The sequence below is a fragment of the Oxyura jamaicensis genome, chromosome 4 (assembly GCF_011077185.1).
Source record: "Oxyura jamaicensis isolate SHBP4307 breed ruddy duck chromosome 4, BPBGC_Ojam_1.0, whole genome shotgun sequence".
NCBI classification, from domain to species: domain Eukaryota; kingdom Metazoa; phylum Chordata; class Aves; order Anseriformes; family Anatidae; genus Oxyura; species Oxyura jamaicensis.
Genome location: NC_048896.1, coordinates 96,002,359 through 96,020,751, shown reverse-complemented (window position 1 = coordinate 96,020,751; position 18,393 = coordinate 96,002,359). Strand labels below are relative to the sequence as shown.

General features: G+C 65.0%; 3 protein-coding genes across 7 annotated transcripts in view; 2 read left to right on the top strand and 1 right to left on the bottom strand.

Annotated features, from left to right (window-relative positions):
• Positions 1–319, bottom strand: part of LOC118165714 — a 2,967-nt gene extending 2,648 nt beyond the window's left edge. Inside the window, exon 1 of the mRNA XM_035323950.1 lies at positions 268–319. The gene's annotated coding sequence lies outside the window, so the exon portion shown is untranslated. The remainder of the gene's footprint in view (positions 1–267) is intronic.
• The window catches only part of C4H2orf81 (chromosome 4 C2orf81 homolog), a 14,704-nt gene extending 9,419 nt beyond the window's left edge, over positions 1–5,285 (top strand). For all 5 annotated transcript variants that reach the window (XM_035323955.1, XM_035323954.1, XM_035323952.1 and 2 more), the window contains one exon: positions 5,274–5,285. The gene's annotated coding sequence lies outside the window, so the exon portion shown is untranslated. The remainder of the gene's footprint in view (positions 1–5,273) is intronic.
• Positions 5,286–5,815: 530 nt separating this feature from the next.
• Positions 5,816–18,393, top strand: part of DCTN1 (dynactin subunit 1) — a gene marked incomplete at its 3' end in the record, with an annotated part of 51,418 nt that continues 38,840 nt past the window's right edge. Inside the window, exons 1-3 of the mRNA XM_035323947.1 lie at positions 5,816–6,079; positions 12,602–12,850; positions 16,949–17,027. Of these exons, the coding sequence (XP_035179838.1) occupies positions 6,047–6,079; positions 12,602–12,850; positions 16,949–17,027 (361 nt within the window). The remainder of the gene's footprint in view (positions 6,080–12,601; positions 12,851–16,948; positions 17,028–18,393) is intronic.

The window sequence follows — 18,393 nt, the reverse complement described above, 5'->3', positions numbered from 1 at the left end:
GCGGTGCCGTCGGCTGCCGAGGGCGGGCGCGGGGCGCGGCGGCGGCGGCGGCAGGTACCGGGCGGGGGGAGGGGCGGCACCGGGACCCTCGGGCGGGTGGGGGCGGGGGAGGAGCCCCGGGGAGGAGCCCCCCCAGCCCCCCTGCACCCCCCCCGCGCGGGGTCCGGGCTGCGCCGAGCGCTCCGCCGGCGGCAGGGGGCGGCGGGGCCGGGCCGGGCCGGGCCGTTACCGGCAGCCCCTCGGGAACCCCCCTCACGGCCGCGGTACCTGGGGCGCCCCGTGAGCCGAGTCCCCACGGGCTGGTTCCCGTCCCCCCGCGTCCACCGGGAGCCCTCCGTCGGGCCGGGGCCTTCGGGACCGGAGCGTTCCCGGGGCCGCCCCTGCAGCTCGGGCCGGTCCCGCGGGGCGAGCAGCTCACCGGGCACCGCGCGGGTTTCGTTCTCCGGAGGCGCCGTCCGGGTCTCGTCGTGCGGCCGGGTCCCGTCCCGTCCCTGCCCTCTCCACCCCCGGTTCCCGGGCGGGGCGGTGGCTGCGCCCGGTTCCGCGGCGCTCCGGGGGCTCCTTGCCGAGCTACACGCGGGGCACCCCGACGCTCCTCGGAGCCGGCCGGGGAGCAGCGGCCGTCGGTGATTTCCTCGCCGTCGTCCCTTGGAATGCAAGGGAGGCTCCGGGAGCGGCGGGGTTTGTCCCGCAGGCCGTGCCGTGCCGGCGCTCCGTGAGCAGCCCCAATCCCGAGCGGGGCCTGCGGAAGCTGAACCGCGGCGGCTCCGGCTCCTGAAGAGCTTCCAGGGCTTTGCTGGGTCGGTAAAAGCATCGCTAGCCATGGCAAAGCGGCAAGGAGAAAGCTCAGCGCGGGGGCTGTTGCAGCCGGCCGGGATCTCCCTGTCGGGGTACCGGGCCGCGTTGTGCCGGGCTGTCGGCGGGGTGACCCCGGGGGCCGGGGGCGCTGCGGTTAGGTGCCGCCGGGAGAAACGGGCTCCCCTGGGTCAGGAGCTCCGTAACGTGGCAGAGGAGAGAAGCTCGTTAGGGGTAAGTGCTCCGGGAGGCACGGCAGGGCGGCCGTGAGGGCGCTGAAACGCGGCGGCTGCTGCGCTCCCAGCGCTTTGCTCAGAGCGTCCCGGAGGGAGCTCCCAGCCCCGCGGCAGGGAGGCACAGCAGGCAGGTGTCTCCCTCCCTTCTTCTTGGGGCGAGCAAAGCCCGCGATTGCTGCGGGGAGGATCCGGGCTGTGCCATACCGAGCTGTGAAACGCCCAGCGGGCGGCTGGCACTGACCTGTCCCTGCGGGCAGGGCGACGTGGCGGGGCCGCGGCATCCTGCGCTGCTCGCTCCCCGGCGAGGGGCTGCCGGGGCTGGCGGTCCGGCTCCGGCGGCGGAGAAAACGGCGGAATCTGGGCCGCGAGGGACGCGGAGCGCTCGCTGCCGGCTTCCAGCTCCTCGCCCGGCTTTGTTGCGGCGCTGCTCGGCTGCCGCTCGGTTGGGAAATGCTGCAGTTGTGCAGGGCGCAGGCTCGCAGCGCTCACCGCCAGCGGGGTCCTAGCGCCTGGGGCTGGCTCTTGCTGCCAGCGGGCTGGGCTGTCCCCGCGTCCCCACGGCACGGCACGGCCGGGCATGGCACGGCACGGCACGGCACGGTGCCTGGTGGCAGCTGCCTGCCCTGCTCTGGGCTCTGTGCACAGGCAGGGCTGGATGTTGCCCCAGCGGTGCGGTGCTGCTGCCCTGCGCGTGTCAGCTCGTGCTGGGATGGGCGAGGGGCCCCCAGACCTCTCTGGCTGGCCGTGCGGCCCCCCAGCAGGCACGCGGCTGTGGTCTGCAGGCGGCTCAGGACCTCCCCGGGCCGCGGGTGTGCAGGGACAGGGCAAGCAGGGTCCCCGGAGTCCGAGTTAGGGAGCGGGGTGCAGGCCCCTGGGAAGCACCGAGGGTTCCCGGGGCAGTGTGGCGGCTCGGTGCTGGATGTCCTCGCACGTGAGGGCCCTGGTGGATGCTCACCGGCCCCGCAGACTTTGTGTTACTGGGCTCGCACCTGTGGGTCCCAGGGGAGGGAGGGACGGCTGTGCTGGCGTTGGCAGTGCAGGGGCAGGAGCTGGTGCTGGGATTTGCTCTGGCTGTCGCGTCTGTTTGGGGCAGAAATCCGCCTCCCCTGTGCCGCTGCACTGCTGGGCCGCGGGGGGCTCATGGCTGAGAGCCGGCCTCAGCGCGGGCAGAGCGAGATCTCTGCGTGCCCGGGGCAAGAGCAGGGGGGAACCCAGGCGGCCTCTGGTCACCTGGGGGGCGAGCGTGGCTGAGAGGTTGGTTAGGGAGGCCTGAACCCAGCAGGGCTGGGCTGGGTCTGTACCGACACGGCGACGCGGGGCGCCTGACGTGCCATTTCTAGGGGTTTCTGTCCTCAGCGGGAGGTTGCTGGCAGACTCGGATGCTTACAAGTCAGAACGCTGTGCTGAAGCAGTTTTGTGTCTGCTTGTGTAAATACAGACACAGCGAGGTAAAGCGTTGCTCTTCCTAACTAAAAAGCAAGGCGTTTTCTGAAGGCTTGGGGACTTCGGCTCGGTTTGCCCAGGGCAGCTAGGCTCTTGGTGCTGGCGCTGCTGCTGGCTCTTATCCCGCCGGCAGCACGCAGGCTGCGGGTCTGGGCTGCTCGGCCGCCGGGTGCTAGCTGTCCCCTGACGGGCAGCGTGACACAGCGTGGGCAGCTGCCGGACGGCTCCCGGGGCTCGGGAAGGCGTGGGTGCGGGCGGCCTGCAGCGGGGCCCGGCCCCCAGGGGACGGGGAGGGGGCGGCTGTGAGCGATCCCCGAGGAGCAGCGTGCGGGGTTGGTGACGTTTTCCTCTCTTCTGCAGGCGAAGGAAGATTGCAGGCTTGGGCAAGGAGGACCCCGATGCGTGAATGATGCCCCATGCTGGTCTCGTTCAGCCTCCCGCGCCGATAAACGCCTCCTGAGTCGGATCCGTGCGCCAGCTCTGCTCTGAGGTGCGTGTTACCACCCCGCAACGGGGCCGCTGCCCCGCGCCCTGCCCTGGTGCCCGGGCTGCTGGCGCCTGCCTGGCCTCGGTGCTCCGGGGCGCCCCGCTCCCTGCTGCTGCTCCCCCGAGAGGTGGGATGGGGCGCGTGGGCTGCCCGGTCCTGGGGAAGGAACAAGCACCGGGTGTCTGCCGGGGCGCGGGCTGGGCCCGAGGCTCCTCCTGCACGGCTGGGACGGGGTGGCAGAGGCGAGGGTGCCCCCCAGAATCAGGGGCGGCGAGCCCCGGCCCCGACAGCGGGGCAGCCGTGCCGCCCGGGTTTCATTGCCTGCTCCATGGGCATCCCTCATCGTCTGGAAACGCGGCCTCTTGTCAGGCCGACACGTCCGTGGTTTGTTGGGCCGAGCCCGGGGAAGGAATTCACACTCTGGGTTACTCCGGAGCTGTCGGAAACGTGGGTGTGCCTGCGTGGGGACGGGCTGCCGGGCTCCTGGTAGCTGTGGCAGCCTCCGGGAGCACCGGGGGGTTGCTGGTTTGGGTCATTCTGTCTGGCTGAAACGCAGCTCGTTCCAAAGGGGCTGTGTCTGAGGTGGGGGGGAGGGGAAAGAGTTGTTTGCTGCGACACGGGGCAGGCCCTGGGCTGCGGCCGGCTGGTCCTGCAGCGACCGGCCGCCAGCCGCGTCTCAGGGGTGTTTTTCTTTGCATTCGTTGCTTCAGACTGCCTCAGAGCTTTAACTGCAGAAAAGCCACGTATTCCCACGCGACGCAGTTCGGCTAACTAATAAAAGTGCTGTCAAACGTCGGCTTCGTGTCTTCTGGCCGAGGTTCAGCTTTCCCCCAAAGCCCGGGCAGCGAGGCCGGGGGCGCGTGGTGCCGCTCGCGGCGGGGCCGTGGGAGCGGCGATCCCTGGAGGCGCAGCCGTCCCTCCTGCTGCCCGTGGGAGCGTGCTTTGGCAGCGCTCGGGCAGGTGGCTCCAACGTTCGCCCGTGTTTTAGTCTCACGGAGCGGTTTGGGTTGGAAGGGACCTTAAAGATCGCCCAGTCCCACCCCCTGCCGCGGGCAGGGACGGCTCCCGCTGGAAGGTGCGATTTCGCTGCAAGGGACCTGAAGCTGAGGCTTCTTCCCCTTTTTGGCAGTTACTCCGCAGCTTTTGCATGCGCTGGGGAAGCTTGAAATTGTTGTACTGTCCTTGGGGCTCACGCTGGGCTTGTTTTCCACCCCAGATGTGTTCAGGTTCTGCATGCGTGCTTTTGGCTTTCCAGCCCACCCATAACTCGCCCCGAAGCGGGCACTGACGGCTCGGCCTGCGTGCTTACGGGAAGCTGCTCGACCTCCAGCTTCGTGGAGGAAACCTGGGCACGAGGAGGGAGGGCTGAGCCGTGTCGCTTTGTCGTGTTCTCCTGGAACGAAGTTGGAACTGGGACGGCGCTGCCCTCCCTGCTTAAAGGCGCTTCACTGGACATGGTGGTTCCACCTCTGGTCACGAGCACTTGATGGAGCTCCTGCAAGGGAATAAAACCTGCGCGGTGTTTGTCGGGGGGACGGAGCAGGCAGCCCCAGGGCGTACAAAATCCTTGCAGAGAAGGAGGGAAGGCAGGGAGGAGGGCTGCTTTCAGCCAGGGGTTTCATTGACCCGTGACTCTGGGATTCTGTGGTGTGAGCGAAGGTCCCCATGCCCTGGGGCTGCCTGCGCTGCCCCAGCGGGGCCCCGCGGTGCCCGGTGTCGCTTAGGGATCGCGGTGTGCGGGGTTTTGTGACCTCCCCCCAAACGTTGGCTTGGTTTTGAGCAGCTGAGAGACGTGAGCGGGACGAGGCGGCTGTGGGGGAGCAGGCAGCACGTCGGGGCGCTCCTGGATGTTGCTTTGCAGCTTCCCTCTCCCAGTAACCGGACTGGGCCGTCCCGGACGGTGTTTGTGGGGTCCCCGGGGACCCGGCAGCCCCAACAACCCAACCCCTTCGTGAGGCACGTGTCGGGGGTGCCCCTTGCTGCCCCAGCGTGGCCGCGCCGTGCTGGCTGAGCTGGTGCTGGTTTGGTTCTCCATCCTGTTGTGTTTGGCCAGCTTTGGTTGTGTTCCACTTGGGTGATGGGTCGCGTCACCTCGGCGTTGGAGAAGCACAGCTGGGAGTTGGCAACCCACCCGTGGAGCTCCGTGGGCGCGGGGGCAGCCCTGGCCCCGGCGCGCTGCTCCCACGGGGCCGAGGCCGACGCGGGCCCGGCGTCCGTGCCCCCGGGGCGCCCCTCACGCAGCGGGGCCGTGCAGGAGCCCAGGGACCCCGGGTGCGGTCCCCGGCCTGCGCAGCCCCGAGCAGCAGCAGCAGCTCCCCGGGCACCCCGTTGGCACCGGTGGGGGCCGTGGGGCCGTCCCTCGCCCTCCCGCTGCTCGCTGCAGCCCCGCGGGTGCTGGCGGGGTTTAACCACGGCACCGCCACCGGCTGGGGGGCACCCTGCGTGCCCCCTCCCTCTGCCCCGCCAGGGCAGCAATTAACGCTGCTGCGGAAGGGGGGGCGATGACTTTAATTAGGCATCGGTCCGGATCAGCCGGGCAGTATTGATCCGGGACGGGCCCGGCATTAACCCTTCGGCTGCTGCAGCCCTGCTGGGCGCTGCCTGGGACCTGGCTCGGGGCCGTCGCGCCCGCCGCAGCCTCGCGGCATCCCCAGGGCCGGTGGCAGAGGGCCGGGGGGTGGTGGCAGAGGGCCAGGGGGGCGGCAGCAGGAGCTCAGGGGGTGTCCGGAGCCTCCCGGTGCCCGCCGGGGCCCTCCCTCAGCATCCTCCTGCGGTGCCTGCCGCAGCCGGGCAGCGTTAGGACCCAGCGCGCTGGCGGCGCGGTGACAAGCCTGGAGCGCAGTAGCGCAGAGTGGTCTCCATCAGCTGGGCTGGATTTCTGCATGGCCCCGATCCGAGCGTCCTCCGCCCGAAAAGGGCCCTCTCCCCGCTCCCTGTGACCCAGCAGCGCGCCGCCGGGGGGGGCGCGGGGACGATGAGATCAGCTGAAACGTGAAAAGCCTCCGCTGGATCGCTGCGAGCCATGAACTGAGGGCATTATTGGGAATAATAAACCCTGGGAATAAAGAGAAAAGCCGGCGGCAGCATGGCCCAGAGCAAGAGACACACGTACGGTCGGGTAAGTTGGGGGGAGGGAAACTTATTTACCAACTCGTGGCTGTGCTGAGACATTGTTCTGCACCTTGACGCTATCTGTCGCAAGGAAGCTGCGTCTGTTTTTGTGCTGAAATTGAGATCGTGCTTCCCGTGCTGGCTCATTCCTGACTGCGCTGCCTTCGTCCCCAGCGGTATCTGCCCAGATATGCGGCGGGTGGATAAATTGGTCTGAATTATGGTGGTGGCTGCGTCCTTCTCATTTACATTAGGCTTTCTGTGCCGGTAATTATCGCGGATAATGCAGCGAGGTGTCAGCTGAGCCTCTGCTGATGACAGAATCTTTCCAGGGCTTTTCAGCACAAAGATTCTGGCTTCTTTCCCTCTCTCCATCGTGGGCTTTTTCTTCCTGTCTGCTTTTCTTCCAGGTTGCGTGGCGAGGTACCGACCCTCCGAGCGTCTGAAACCATTTCCAGGTTTCCCCGTACTGCAGCTAACCCCGGGCTGCGGGCGGGCAGCACAACTCAGCCCGGCACCGGGCTCGCAGCGAGGCCTTCCTTCCTTCCGAGTTCCCCTTTGTCGCTCTGCGCCTCCTGGGCAGCGCGGTGACGCCGCGTCCCGCTGGCCTCGGGGACCGGCAGCGCGGTGTCGGCGGCTGCCAGCTCGGCAGAGCGCGGTGGCTCGCGGCTGGCTGCAGGCCCCCTGTCCGCAGGGCCGGGCTGGGCACCGCGAGGCCGGGGCCGTGGGGAGGGGGCGTCCACGCGGGCCCCAGCCCGGGGCTGCATGCGGACACAGGCTGTGCCGAGGGGCCGCTCGTGTGGCCGGCCGGAGGCGGCGGCGGCCAAGGCGGCCGCGGGCAGCAGCTCCGTGCAGAGGGCCGAGGGATGCGGGTCGCAGCGCAGGGCTGGAGGCTGCTTCACCCGCCCTGCGGAGGGGCAGAGAGCCTTTCCGTGGTGGCTGTGGGCTGGGAGAGCCATGTGTCGGGCTTGTCACCTCCACCTGCTCAGCCCCGGGAGTCTGCACTTGCTCAAGGTCCCCGTTTTGGTGCGGGAGCGGGGTGGGGAGGTGGCATTTCAGGCTGAGTGCCGGCAGTCCCGTGCTGTACCTGCGCCGGCTTTCAGCCGCGTCGGACGCTGCCTGCCCTGGCTGCGGGGGTGTCTCGAGTTCTGCAGGACCGAGGCTGAGCCTGCCCTGCTGGGCGGGCGGGACGGCGGCTGTCCTGCCGGCTCTGGGTGGGCTGCGCCAGGGTTTTGCCCTTCCACGCACCCCCGGTGCCGTTGTGTTGGCGATGCCCGAGCCCTTTGCCTCTGAGCTCTGGCCTCCGAGCCTTGAGCAGGGCGGTGGGTGTGCAGCAGGGCTCCGTCCCCCCAGGGCCGCACGGGGCGTCCAGCAGCCACCCGTTGTCACCGTGAGGGCTCTGCCGCCGTGCCACCAACCCCATCTCCGAGCCCGGGCAGCCCAGCAGCGCCGAGCATCGTGCGTTTGGCAGTAACTGGGCTCAGCGGGCCCTGCGGTTAGCGGCAGGTCTCCCTGTGTTCCGGCTGTCTTGGGGCACCTCTTGGGTTTGAGGCTGGAAGTGTTGGAACCTGTGGTTGCGAACCTCATCAGGGAGCTTTCGGAGGCAGTTGCCGTGTTCCCGGTTTGCCTGAAACGTCTGATCTGCGCTTGCAATGACAGTTTGAGGTTCAGTCAGTCGTGTCTGCGTGGAGGGAGGCGTCCCCGCGTGCCGGGCTTCGGGAAGGAATGCCGTAGGCGTTCCTCGGGCTGTCCCCCCATGCAGCGAAGTGCCGAAGCTGTCGTGTTCGGATGAAGCACAGCAGTGACCCAAATGGCGTTCGACTCCCAAGCCCCTTGAAATTACAGACATCTTCCAGTGGCTGATCATCAGGATCTCTGACCGACGGAGGGAATTGCGCGTGGGGAGCTGGGGCGGTGGCGGCAGCTTGGCGGGTGCCTGGGGGGAGGACGCCCTGCGGCTGCGCCCCCCATTGCCTGAGTGCCCCCAGCCTGTGCCTGCGGGTCCCCGCTTGGCCGCCGGTTTCTGTTGTATTTAATTGAGTGGCTCGTTCACCCTTCTGGCTGCCTGGGAGCGATGGGCTGTGCCCGAAGCTCGGGTGTCCGGAGTGCCTGAGGGGCTGCTGGAGAGGCCGGCGTGGGGGCACCGGGCACCTGAGGCTGAGGTTGAGGTGCTCGCGCTGCTGCCAGAGCCTCAACGCCGTCCCAGAGAGCTGCCCGAGTGCTTCAGGAGCAGCTCCGAGGGGAACCTGTACCGAAGAACCCAGGGAAGCTCTGGGCTGGGTCACCAGCTGCCCTTTTGGGCAGTGTGACGCCCAGGTGACCGTCCCCAGGCTTCATGGTGTTCCTCACCCCCCCGCGCTCACCCCGTGGATGGCTGGGGGGCACGTCTGCAGCTGGGAGGCACGGGGCAGACCCCCACGGGCTCCCCAGCCAGGCTCTGCCGTTCCCTGTCAGGCTCTGAGCGAGCCCCAGCCCTCTGGGAAGGCCGAAGGGCACGGCGGTGTTTCCAGCCCGCACGGTTTCTCCCCTCTTTAAATCTGAAATTGCGGTAACGGCGCTGGTTTTAATCCCTCGGGGAACTCCGGGCTCGGTCCAGCCCCGGAGCAAAGCCGTCACGCCTTGCGCGAGCCACGCGCTCCCCGGGGTTCTGGGGAGGCGCCTGGGCCGGTGACCGCCGCCTGCGCAGCGTAAGGCCGTGGTAAGCGGCGTGCAGCATCACCCCCGTGTCGGGGCTCCGCGCCTTGTTCCCCTGGCGTACTGGGAGTTAGTTGTGGAGAACAGTTAGAGAGCAGCCTTAAGGGCTGGGATGCGTTAGGGGGCTCATTCTGTGCTCTGCCATCTTTCCTGAACGTTAAAGATTTGGAAAAGGCTTCCATTAACACGACTGCTGATTAACAAACGGACACAAAAGGACCAAGACAGGCGCTGAGCTGGCCAGGTGGCAGCGCCAGGCCGACCTGCACAGCAGCAGCACGGCCCCGACGCTCCGTGCTCGCTGGGTTCTGGTGCTGCACGTGGGAAAAGTGGCTGAGGTTGGCGGTGGACGTGGCAGCAGCCACACACATCCCGGGGGCTGTCTGAGCGTGAGAACCGCTTTGGAGCGGAGGCAGCGTGGCGCCCCTCGGCCCGAGGTTTGGCATGCCGTGGGGGGAAAGAAGCTCCTCGGGTGCCGGGAGGATCCCACGGATCTCATCCTCTGGGGCAAGGTCTGGGTGCTTCCCCTGCGCATCGCTGTAGCCGTGCCGTGCTCTGCAGGCTCGGCCTTTTCCTGCAGCCCTGCTCGAGCGGGCGTCCCGGTGCTGAGCGCCCTGGGGGTGGTCTGTGCGGTGCCAGGCTCCCCTTCTGCACGCCCCTGGGAAGAGGATCACAGTCCTTCAGGCTGGAAAAGACCTCGGAGACGGGCAGGTCCGCCCGTGAACCTCACCCTGCCAAGTCTCCCCTAAGCCTCGTCCCCAGGCGTGGTGTCTGCGTGTCCTTTGGATGCTGCCAGGGAAGCTCCGGGGCAGCCCTCGGGGCGGCCTTTCTGCCCCGCACGGGGACCAGCAGGCGGGGGAGCGCAGTGCTCACGTGCTCTCACCGGCGTTGGAGGAACGGGGCCTTCTCCCGGCCGCCTCGAGTCCCTTCTGACACCTGGAGCTCCCTCGGCTCCGACCCTCCGGAAGGCTCCGTTGTGTGGCCACAGTCACAAAAAGCTCTTTCGTCGTGGCCTCGATGTGGCAGGGCGAGGATCCGTCAGTGGCTCCTACGCCCCGATTCGCCCCACGCGAGCTGGGGGCGATCGTACAAGGTGCGCGGGGTGCTCGGCGCTGCGCCCTCAGGCTGCCCGCGTCCTCCAGAGCCCCGTCGGAGGCAGAGCCTGGCGCCAGGCCGTGCCTTGTAGCCCCCATGTGTCAGTCCGTGGCTCATACTCGGAGCGATGCACCTACAGAAAGGCTTCTCAGGAGCTCCGTGCCTTGGGAAGTCCTGCTCGGAAAGCACCCGCAGCTTAGGGACCTTCCTCTTCAGTCACCCCGACTGTTGCCGTTCCGTTCAGGATGGGTTTCGTATCGCTAGGAGTTGCCTTCTAGGGCCCCACACATCGTGGCGGAGGAGCCCCCGGGCCTTCGAGCCGTGGTTTGTGCCTTCTGTGAGCTGAGGGGACGCGGCGGGGCTGGGCAGCGCCAGGCTCAGGCCTCGGCACAGCCGTGGAGCTGAAGGGATGCTCTGCCGAGTTCCTGACCTGCGCGGGAGGGGAGGGCGCAGCACGGGGACACTGGGCGAGTAGCGAGCCTCCGACCTGCTTCGTAACAAGAAAGCTGAGTTGACATGTACAAAATTATTATAATTTTAACTCTGAGACTGAGTAAAGGTGTACCTGCTTCTGCTAGGTTGGATGGGGATGGGGATGGGGATGGGATGGGATGGGATGGGATAGGTGTCACTGCGTGCATCCCCGGGGCCAAGTGCTGCAGGGCCTTGGAGGAAGGTATACGTGAGCACTTGTTGGGCTGGCACCCCGGGGCTCAAAGCCTGCTCGTGCACAGGGCTTGGAGGCTCAGCCCGGACCCGCTGCGATGAGCGGCCCTGCGGGGGGTGCCGCGGGCTGGCTGCTGGCACGGCGCGGTGCAGCTCCCCGCGCGGGGCAGCCCGAGGTGCGCGTCCGTCCTCACGGCTGTCCTTGGGGGCCTCCGAAGGGATCTCGGCTCCTGTGCGCCTCCGGTGACGTTCTGCCAGTTCTGGAGTGACCTTCCGATGCTTCAGCTGTGTACGCGGTGAGGAAACACGAAGCCCTGCCATCCCCACTGAGCAAAATGCCAGAACTCGCTTAAAACGCCCCTGTTCAAGGGAACGCTTCCTGAGTGGGCAGCTTTGTTGGTTTTTTTTCAGACCACTCGAGAGATTTACAACAGATTTGCACCATCTTGTGTTTTGCTCCGGTGACGTGAATTATTTTGGTCTGCCTGTTCATACAGCTAGGGAGAGCAGCCCTGTGCTGCGTGCCTGTTCAGCCAGGAAAATGGCACGTCCCGGAGGCTTTCGCCTGCGTTTCGATTTTTCCAGTTGCTTGACAGCAAAGCAGGGGCTTCCCGGTGCCAGGACGGCCGTGGCGTGCCCAGCTGGCCAGGCACTGACCTGCCTGGGTGCTTTATTTGTTTTCTTCCCCTTGTTCCTTCCCGGCAAAGCCTGCTGTTAGCATCGTTCTGCTGCGGTGCCTGGGTGTAGCCGCAGCCTCGGGACGGCTCGGTGCAGGGACGAGGTTTTGTCTCACGCAGCCACTTGCTCCTCGTTGGCACCGAAAGGCGTCAGGGCGGTGGACAATCCGCGCTGAGCACGCTGCAAGTGAGGGGTGGCGGGGCTTTGGACGGGCCCGGCGAGGTGAGCCCCTCGTCCAGCCGCGCTGCCAAGCCCTGGGGGTGGCCTCTAGAGAGGCTTTGGCAGAGAGCAAAGATACGCTGCCGCTTTTTTTTCCTTTTTTTCCCCATGTGCATCCTTGCTGCATAATTTGTAAGGCAGGCCCCGGAGACCTTTAGGATCAAGAAAGAAAGAGAAGTCTTGTTCCCTGCAAAGCCCCAGATTTTCTTCCCTGCAGAGTTCGTGCGGGGCCGAGGAGGGGCCGTGGCAGCAGCACGGCTGCGCCCAGCCCTGTCGGTGCTCCCCCAGCTCCCCCTGCACCACGGTCCCTGTGCCCAGCCGCGCCGGGGGGCAGGCGGGGGCTGCTGTTCATGGAGCCGCGTCCACCTCCTTCGGGGTCGAGGCCCTTGGTCGCTGCAAGGCGTGCTTCTTGCTCTGCTCGCACCCCGGTGCCGTGCAGAGCGCCCCGCAGACGCCCGCCTTCAGCCCCCGGGCCCAGGCGTGGTGCTGCCCTGGCAGAGGCGAGGTAACGGCCTCCTGCGGCCCCGCAGGCTGGCGCTGCAGGGAAAATGGAAATTAACCGCTTTGGAAGCTAATTCGGCGGGAGCCTGGCGGGGTTGTTCCTGTGGGCTCTGTGGTGCTCGGCTCGTCCCTCGCGATGCAGCTGAGCGTGCTGCAGCCCCGCGGCTCCTGCTCTGCCTCCCCAGGGCCTCCCTGGGCTTCCCCCTCCAGTCAGGCCCCTGGTCAAAGCGAGGGGCGATGGCACGGTGACGTTACAGGCGCGATGTCGTCGGTTTATGGTCTCGTTTCCACGATTTCTCTACATGTGTTCTGTGCCAAAAGCTGCCCCAGCCAGCGCGCTGATGCGCAGGGGTCGCTGTGCCGAGCTGTGCCGAGCCACGGGCAGCCCCGGGCCCCCACAGGCAGCGCTGCCCAGGCCCCTGGATGGGACCCACGGGTGTCGGGGGCCGGACGACAGGACAGCAGTGCTTCGTGCGCCGCTGAGCTGGAAGCTTTCTACTTAAATGTCAAACCTTGCCTGTCCTCCTCTAGGCCTGCTGTTGTCCCTGAGCTTTGCTCTCGCTTTTTGCAGCTAGCAGGATGCAGATTTTACAGCTCCAAGTATTCAGCAGGACGTTGCGGGGAGCAGGGCACCAGCGTCCGTATGTAACTTGCTGCTCTTGTCCTCTCTCTGCAGGCATCCAGCACCGGCCCCAGGATGAGCGCGGAAGCCAGCAGCAAGCCCCTGAAGGTGGGCTCCAGAGTAGAAGTCATCGGGAAGGGGCACCGTGGTACTGTGGCTTACGTTGGTGCCACCCTGTTTGCCACGGGGAAGTGGGTCGGTGTCATCTTGGATGAAGCCAAGGGCAAGAACGACGGGACCGTGCAGGGCAGGAAATACTTCACCTGCGAAGAAAACCACGGCATCTTCGTGCGGCAGTCGCAGGTACGCTGCTCCCGTGCACGTGTTCTGCAATGGCTTTACCTTGCCAGGCTTGTGTAGCTCGTGGATTTCTCGGTTGAATAGAGCAAAATAGCTCTTTGCACCTACTGATGGGAGAGTTAAAATGCTTTTCCTTCGCTCCCAGGGAGCACAATGTTTCTGGGACTTCCCCTGAGCAAGGGAAAGAACAGCTGCAGCCACCCAGACGAGCCTCACCTGCAGGCAGTGCTGCTGCCCGGGGCTGGGGCTCGTACCAGCCTGCCGCTCGTCCCCTCTGCCCCCTGAGCCTCAGTCCAGCTCGGGGTTGTAGTGAAGCGTTTTCAGATGAGTCAGGTGAAGGAAGTTGGAGTTCCAGACAGGGTGGGATGCTTTTACTTCGCCTCTGAGATGAGTACAGATCTGCCTGTTGTGTGCTGCCTCAGCGTGCCGCCAGCTCCGTTATCCCCAGAAGGGTTTGGGGCCAACGCCTGGGTGTTTGGTTGGTGAGCTCTTGTTCGTGCACCCAGGTGGGAACTGGCCCTCGCGGCTGTGTGCAGACAGGTCTTTCATTTCAGCTTCTGTGCAGTCTTCACACAGCACGAGCACAGCAAGGTGGCATCGCTCTGGAGTCCCCCGGGCAGCTGTGCTCCAAGTACGATGTCGCAGCCAGAGACACTCAGCTCCTTTCCTCCTTTCCTGAGTGCAAGAAAAATGTTTGAAGCTTGGCTTGGAGCAGAGTGCTGAGCTTGTTTTCCCTTCCACGAACCCTCCTGCTGCACCACCAGACGTGGTGGCTCGCTTCCAGGTCATTGGCAGTGGGTGACTGTGGAAGCAGAGGGAAAATCAGCTGCTCTGGGACAGGAGTCCTGAGCTGGACCCCGGCGTCCCCTGTCCCGGCCACCAGCAGGGCCGTCAGGTCCCGTGTGGATCCAGGGGCACGGCGACAGTTCACCGATGAGAAGTGAACGTTCTCCTGGCTGTTCTGCGGGGACCCGTGGACCTGCCTTCCTCGGTGTGCCTCAGCCTAGCCCACCAGCTGGAAAAGAAAATGCAGCTCTAGGTACTGAGTTACAGTTAGAAGCGTTGGTCTGCGGGGCCAGGACGCGCTCCTCGTGCCCCTTGTTTGGCGCCGGGGGCGGTCTGTTGGTGGCGCTGCCACCTGGGGGCTTGCGGAGGGGGACACACGGCTGGCAGCGCCGGCGTGCTGAGGTCGCGGTGCTGTGCTCACCCCGGGCCTCGCAGAGGAGCTGCCAGCTCAAAAGCTGGTGTCGGAGGACGGTGGTGGAAAGGTTCTCGTGCATGGCATTGCGCTGGGGTGTTTGCAGGACAAACCAAAGGCCCTCTGCGGCGTCTTCTGGGACGTGGCAGTACCACGCTGCGGGCCCAGCCCGAGGGGAGCCGCGTGCTGGTGCTGCCTCGCCTGGAGAGGTTTGGGTTTGTCTCGCACGGCCCCGCTGAGCCCACGGATCGCTTGAAAGCGGCTTCGCCACGGTGACGGCAGGTAGCTTCTGCACTGCTCTGCCCTGCGGACGGGCAAACCCCCGGTTTGGGGGTGCAGACGTGAACTGGTGCTGGCAGCGCCGCCCGCCCCTCTGAGCCCGTGTGGGAAGGTGCACGTAGAATCACAGAATCGCAGAATATCCCGGGTTGGAAGGGGCCCACAAGGATCACCGAGTCCAACTCCTGGCACCGCACAGGTCTGCCCAAAAATCCAGACCATGAACTTGGCGAGCTCGGTCTCCGAGGACGTGTCCGGAGCGGGCTGCGAGCCCAGCGCTTCGTGCCCAGTGCAGCGCGGGGCTGTGGCTCGGTTCCCTTCTGTTTCTCAGAGCCCCCTTTCGTGGAGCACGGCTTCCCAGAGGAGTTCCAGCACGAGGGCTGGGCGAGCTGGCCCGTACCAAGAGGGCTTGTCCGGAACAGTCGCTTTGCTTCGGGGCATTAATTTTTCAAGAATTGGTTTTTAGATGCAAAATGGAAGATGGCAGGATTCCCTTTGGTGGAGGCAGCGCTCTGCTCGTGCTGTAAATCTGTCTGCTGCTTCCTCCCCTCATTCATTTCTGGTCTCTCCGACGCAGCGGGTGGCTTTCCTGTGGTTACGCGCTGCGTCAGAGCTCTGGAGGGCGATGATTTTTCTCAAGGAAAAGCACGAGCATGTTTGTCTCAGTGCTCACGGAGCAGATGGGCTGCGGCCATGTAAGCTCATCCTGGGCACATGTAAAATGTTTTTCAGAAATTTCCAAGGTTACTTTTCTGCTCTCCCCACTTCAAAATACGCCTCCAGAAATGAGCGCTGGTGATACCAGCATCCGTGAAGGCCGGCAGTATTCCAGGTCTTTTCCTTTGCTCTGGAGTTTCAGCTTTCAAAACGTGCTCGTGGGGAGTCGGAGACCCCAGGTACACGTTTCTGTCCGCTTCCCGCGCTTACCCAGGAGGCGGATCCCGGGTCGGGCGTGGATACGCTACAGATGAGTGCTGCTCTTCTGCAGCCAGCCCCAGCCGGGGGAAGGACCGAGCCCACGCGGTGCATCCGCTCCCCACTGCTCTGCCTCGCCGGCTGTGAGGGGTGCGCGTCCCCGCGGCGCCCTGCGCTGCCCGAGGGGCAGAGGGGCCCGGAGCCCTGGGACGATGGCGGCCCCGCGCCCCTCGCTGTGCCCCCGCGGGGGGCAGGGTGGGCTCCCTCCCTCGTCAGGCTGCGGCAGTGGTGGGGGCGCCCGTGCCCGCTGGCGGTCCCCGTGCTGCTGGGATGGGAATCTCCAGCCGGGGGCTGGCTCCTTGGCTTCTGGCAGCCTCGGCGCTGCGCCTGCCCGGGGCTGGGATGCGGGCCGTAGCTCTGAACGTGCGTCGTCTTCGGTGGAAATGTCACCGATTTGGGCGTCGGGTGGAGCTGCTTTTCTGCTCCTGCTTGGCAGAGGGGCTCAGCTTAGGCCTGCCTCTGCAGCGCATCGTCTACGTTGCTGTGCTTCTCCAGCACAAACCAAGGGCACCTTGTTCCAGTCCCCTTTTGCCATGGGCCATCTCGGGGTACGTCTGGTGCTGGCGCCTGGAGGAGGACCCCAGGAGCACCCCGAGGGCGCAGCAGGTCGCCGTCCTGTCCTCACCTCTTGCTGTCTCACTGCAGTGTTAGCGAATGGCTCTGGAAGTCTGCACAGCCTCGCTGCTCAGAAAGCAGGCGGACCTGACCTGGCTGTGTTGGAACCGCACTTCCTGCGTCATTTCAGGGGACTCTTGCCTCTCCCTCGCTTTTTGAGCCATGGGTTGAGTGTTTTCAGGTGCAGTCGTAATGATTCCTGTGGCATCAGCCTCCTTGCTTCTTTTCGTGTGTGATACTTGGGCATCTTCCAGAAAGGAAACCGTGACTAGCAGGCTTCCAGGATTTTATTGCTATTTTTTAGTGTTGTTTTTAAACTGAACTCCTGTGCTTAAGACTTGTACAGAGCGGGTAGCCGTGGCAAATCCCTGTCAGGAACAATTCAGGTGGTGTTGGCCTTCCGAGGGTGAGGAATGGTTTCCAGGGAGTGATCTAACCCTTTCCAGTCCTGTTTTCTGTATTTATCAGGCAGAAGTGTGTCCAGAAGCAGTGGTCAGAGAAAGCCCTAAATCCTCATCCCTTGGGTAGCCTGGCGCAGCTCAGACCTGGCGGCGTTCCTGTCCGTGCCTCGCGGGCTTCCAGTCTGGGAGCCAAACCAAGCCGACCCCGCTGCTGGCTGCCTTGGCGCTCGGGGGCACAGGAGTTGCTGCTTCAGAGAAAAGCAGGTTTCCTTACGGCGGAGAAGGGGTTTAAAATAACTTTGAGGCAAAACGTAATAAAAAAGAGCTTTCAGCCAAGTGCCAGTAACGTGACCTGCTCACCTGGTGGTGAGCTGATGGCTGTGTGGGTACCACCACGCTGCTACCGATGTTCTGGGCGGGTGAACCCTGAGCTTTGCCTTTTTCTCCCTTCAGCGAACACGCAGCTTCTTCAGGAAGCCTGCGGGAAGGAGGATGGCCAAACGCCTGACCTTGAGTAACCAAAATAAAAATGTGCACCAAAGCCCCGTAGTCTGTATGAAGCTGCAGCAGGGGGGCTGTTAGGTGGTCACACGTCCTCTTCTCTGCGCTAATGGCTGTTGGGCTCTTTTCCAGATCCAGGTGTTCGAGGATGGAGCTGATACCACGTCCCCGGAGACGCCGGACTCCGCTGCCTTGAAGGTCCCCAAGAGAGGTACGGGCGCCGTGCCACGCTGTGTCCCACCAGGGCTGTGCCCAGCACCCCGCTCTGACTAGTTAGCGGAACATTTGGGCATCCTAGGAGCTCCAGGGGGACAAAGAAAACCTGCCTGATGGCTTGCAGGCTGTCCAGGACAGGAAGCTGTGCGTGCCAGGCTGAGGATTTCTTGTGTGCAGAGCATTTGTTGTTCACATGCTTAGCGATTCAGAGTAGGCTTGTTTCCTTGTTTTTTTTTCCTTTCCCAGCCAGTAGAAACCAAAATTTCCCTTTATTCACAAACAAAACCCACCCTGCAGCCGCATCAAGCGTGCCCAAAGGCATCCGAGGGGGACGATCGGCTCAGAAGGGGTGTTCCCAGCAGCGACTGCGGCACCCGGAGGGCTGCGGCTGCTTCCTCGCAGCGCGCCGCTGGCGTGTGCTCAGCGCTGCCTCCTCCTTTCCAGCACGCTCTGAGGCTTGTCGCTGCCAGCAGCATTCACTCAGCTTCCTGCAGCGGTGCTCTGGCCCTTTTCCCCCCGCTGCTGGTTCTTTCATTGAAATACAAAGCGAGTGAAACACAAGCAGGTCACGTTGTGCCTCCCCCTCAGCACCGCTTTGGGCACCTTGCGCTGCCCGGAGCCCGCCGAGCAGTGCGGGAGGGGACGGGCTGCCTGCGGAGCTCTGGGGCTGCTGCGGGCTCGGTGGTTTGGAGGACGACCTCCGATGTCGCAGGGATTTGGCTCTGGAGAAGTGGGGAGCCGTCTCTGCTCAGCCCGAGCACAGCAGGGCTGTGGCTCTGGGGCTGGGGACGCCCTCGGGAAGTGGCGGGCAGTGTCCTGCACCAGGGCAGGGCAGGGAAGCTTGGACGTGTCCCCGAGCAGACCTCCTGCGTCCGCAGGGTCCTGGCTGCAGGCGGTCCTGGTGGACACCTCCTGCTTTGCTGTGCGGAGTAAATGCCCTCCGGGCCCGCGTGTCTGCTCGTGCTCCCGTGAGGTTCTCCTGTTGGGACCCAGCCGTCTAGCTGCAGCTGTTTGGTCGCTGGGTTGCCATTGCTTTCTGACAAGGGGATGTTCTGAAGCTGGCTCAAGGTTCTCTGCATTGCAGTAACTTAACGGAAGAAGAGAAGGGAGTCGTGACCTAGTTCTAACGTGTCTGGTCGCTGGGCTCTTCCCTCAGACCTTTGGCAGCCCTAGTGAGGGCCCCCGTTCCTACACACATGCATGCCCTGGTACTCCACCACGTCCTGCCTCATGCAGAGCTCTGTGGGCTCTGCCCCACTCCCACCTCCTCGAGAACTGGTGTAAATGTCTTTCAGCATGCCCCAGCTCTCGCTGGACTGCAGACGCTCGGTATGCAGGTCGGGCCCAAGGGGGTGCTGTGC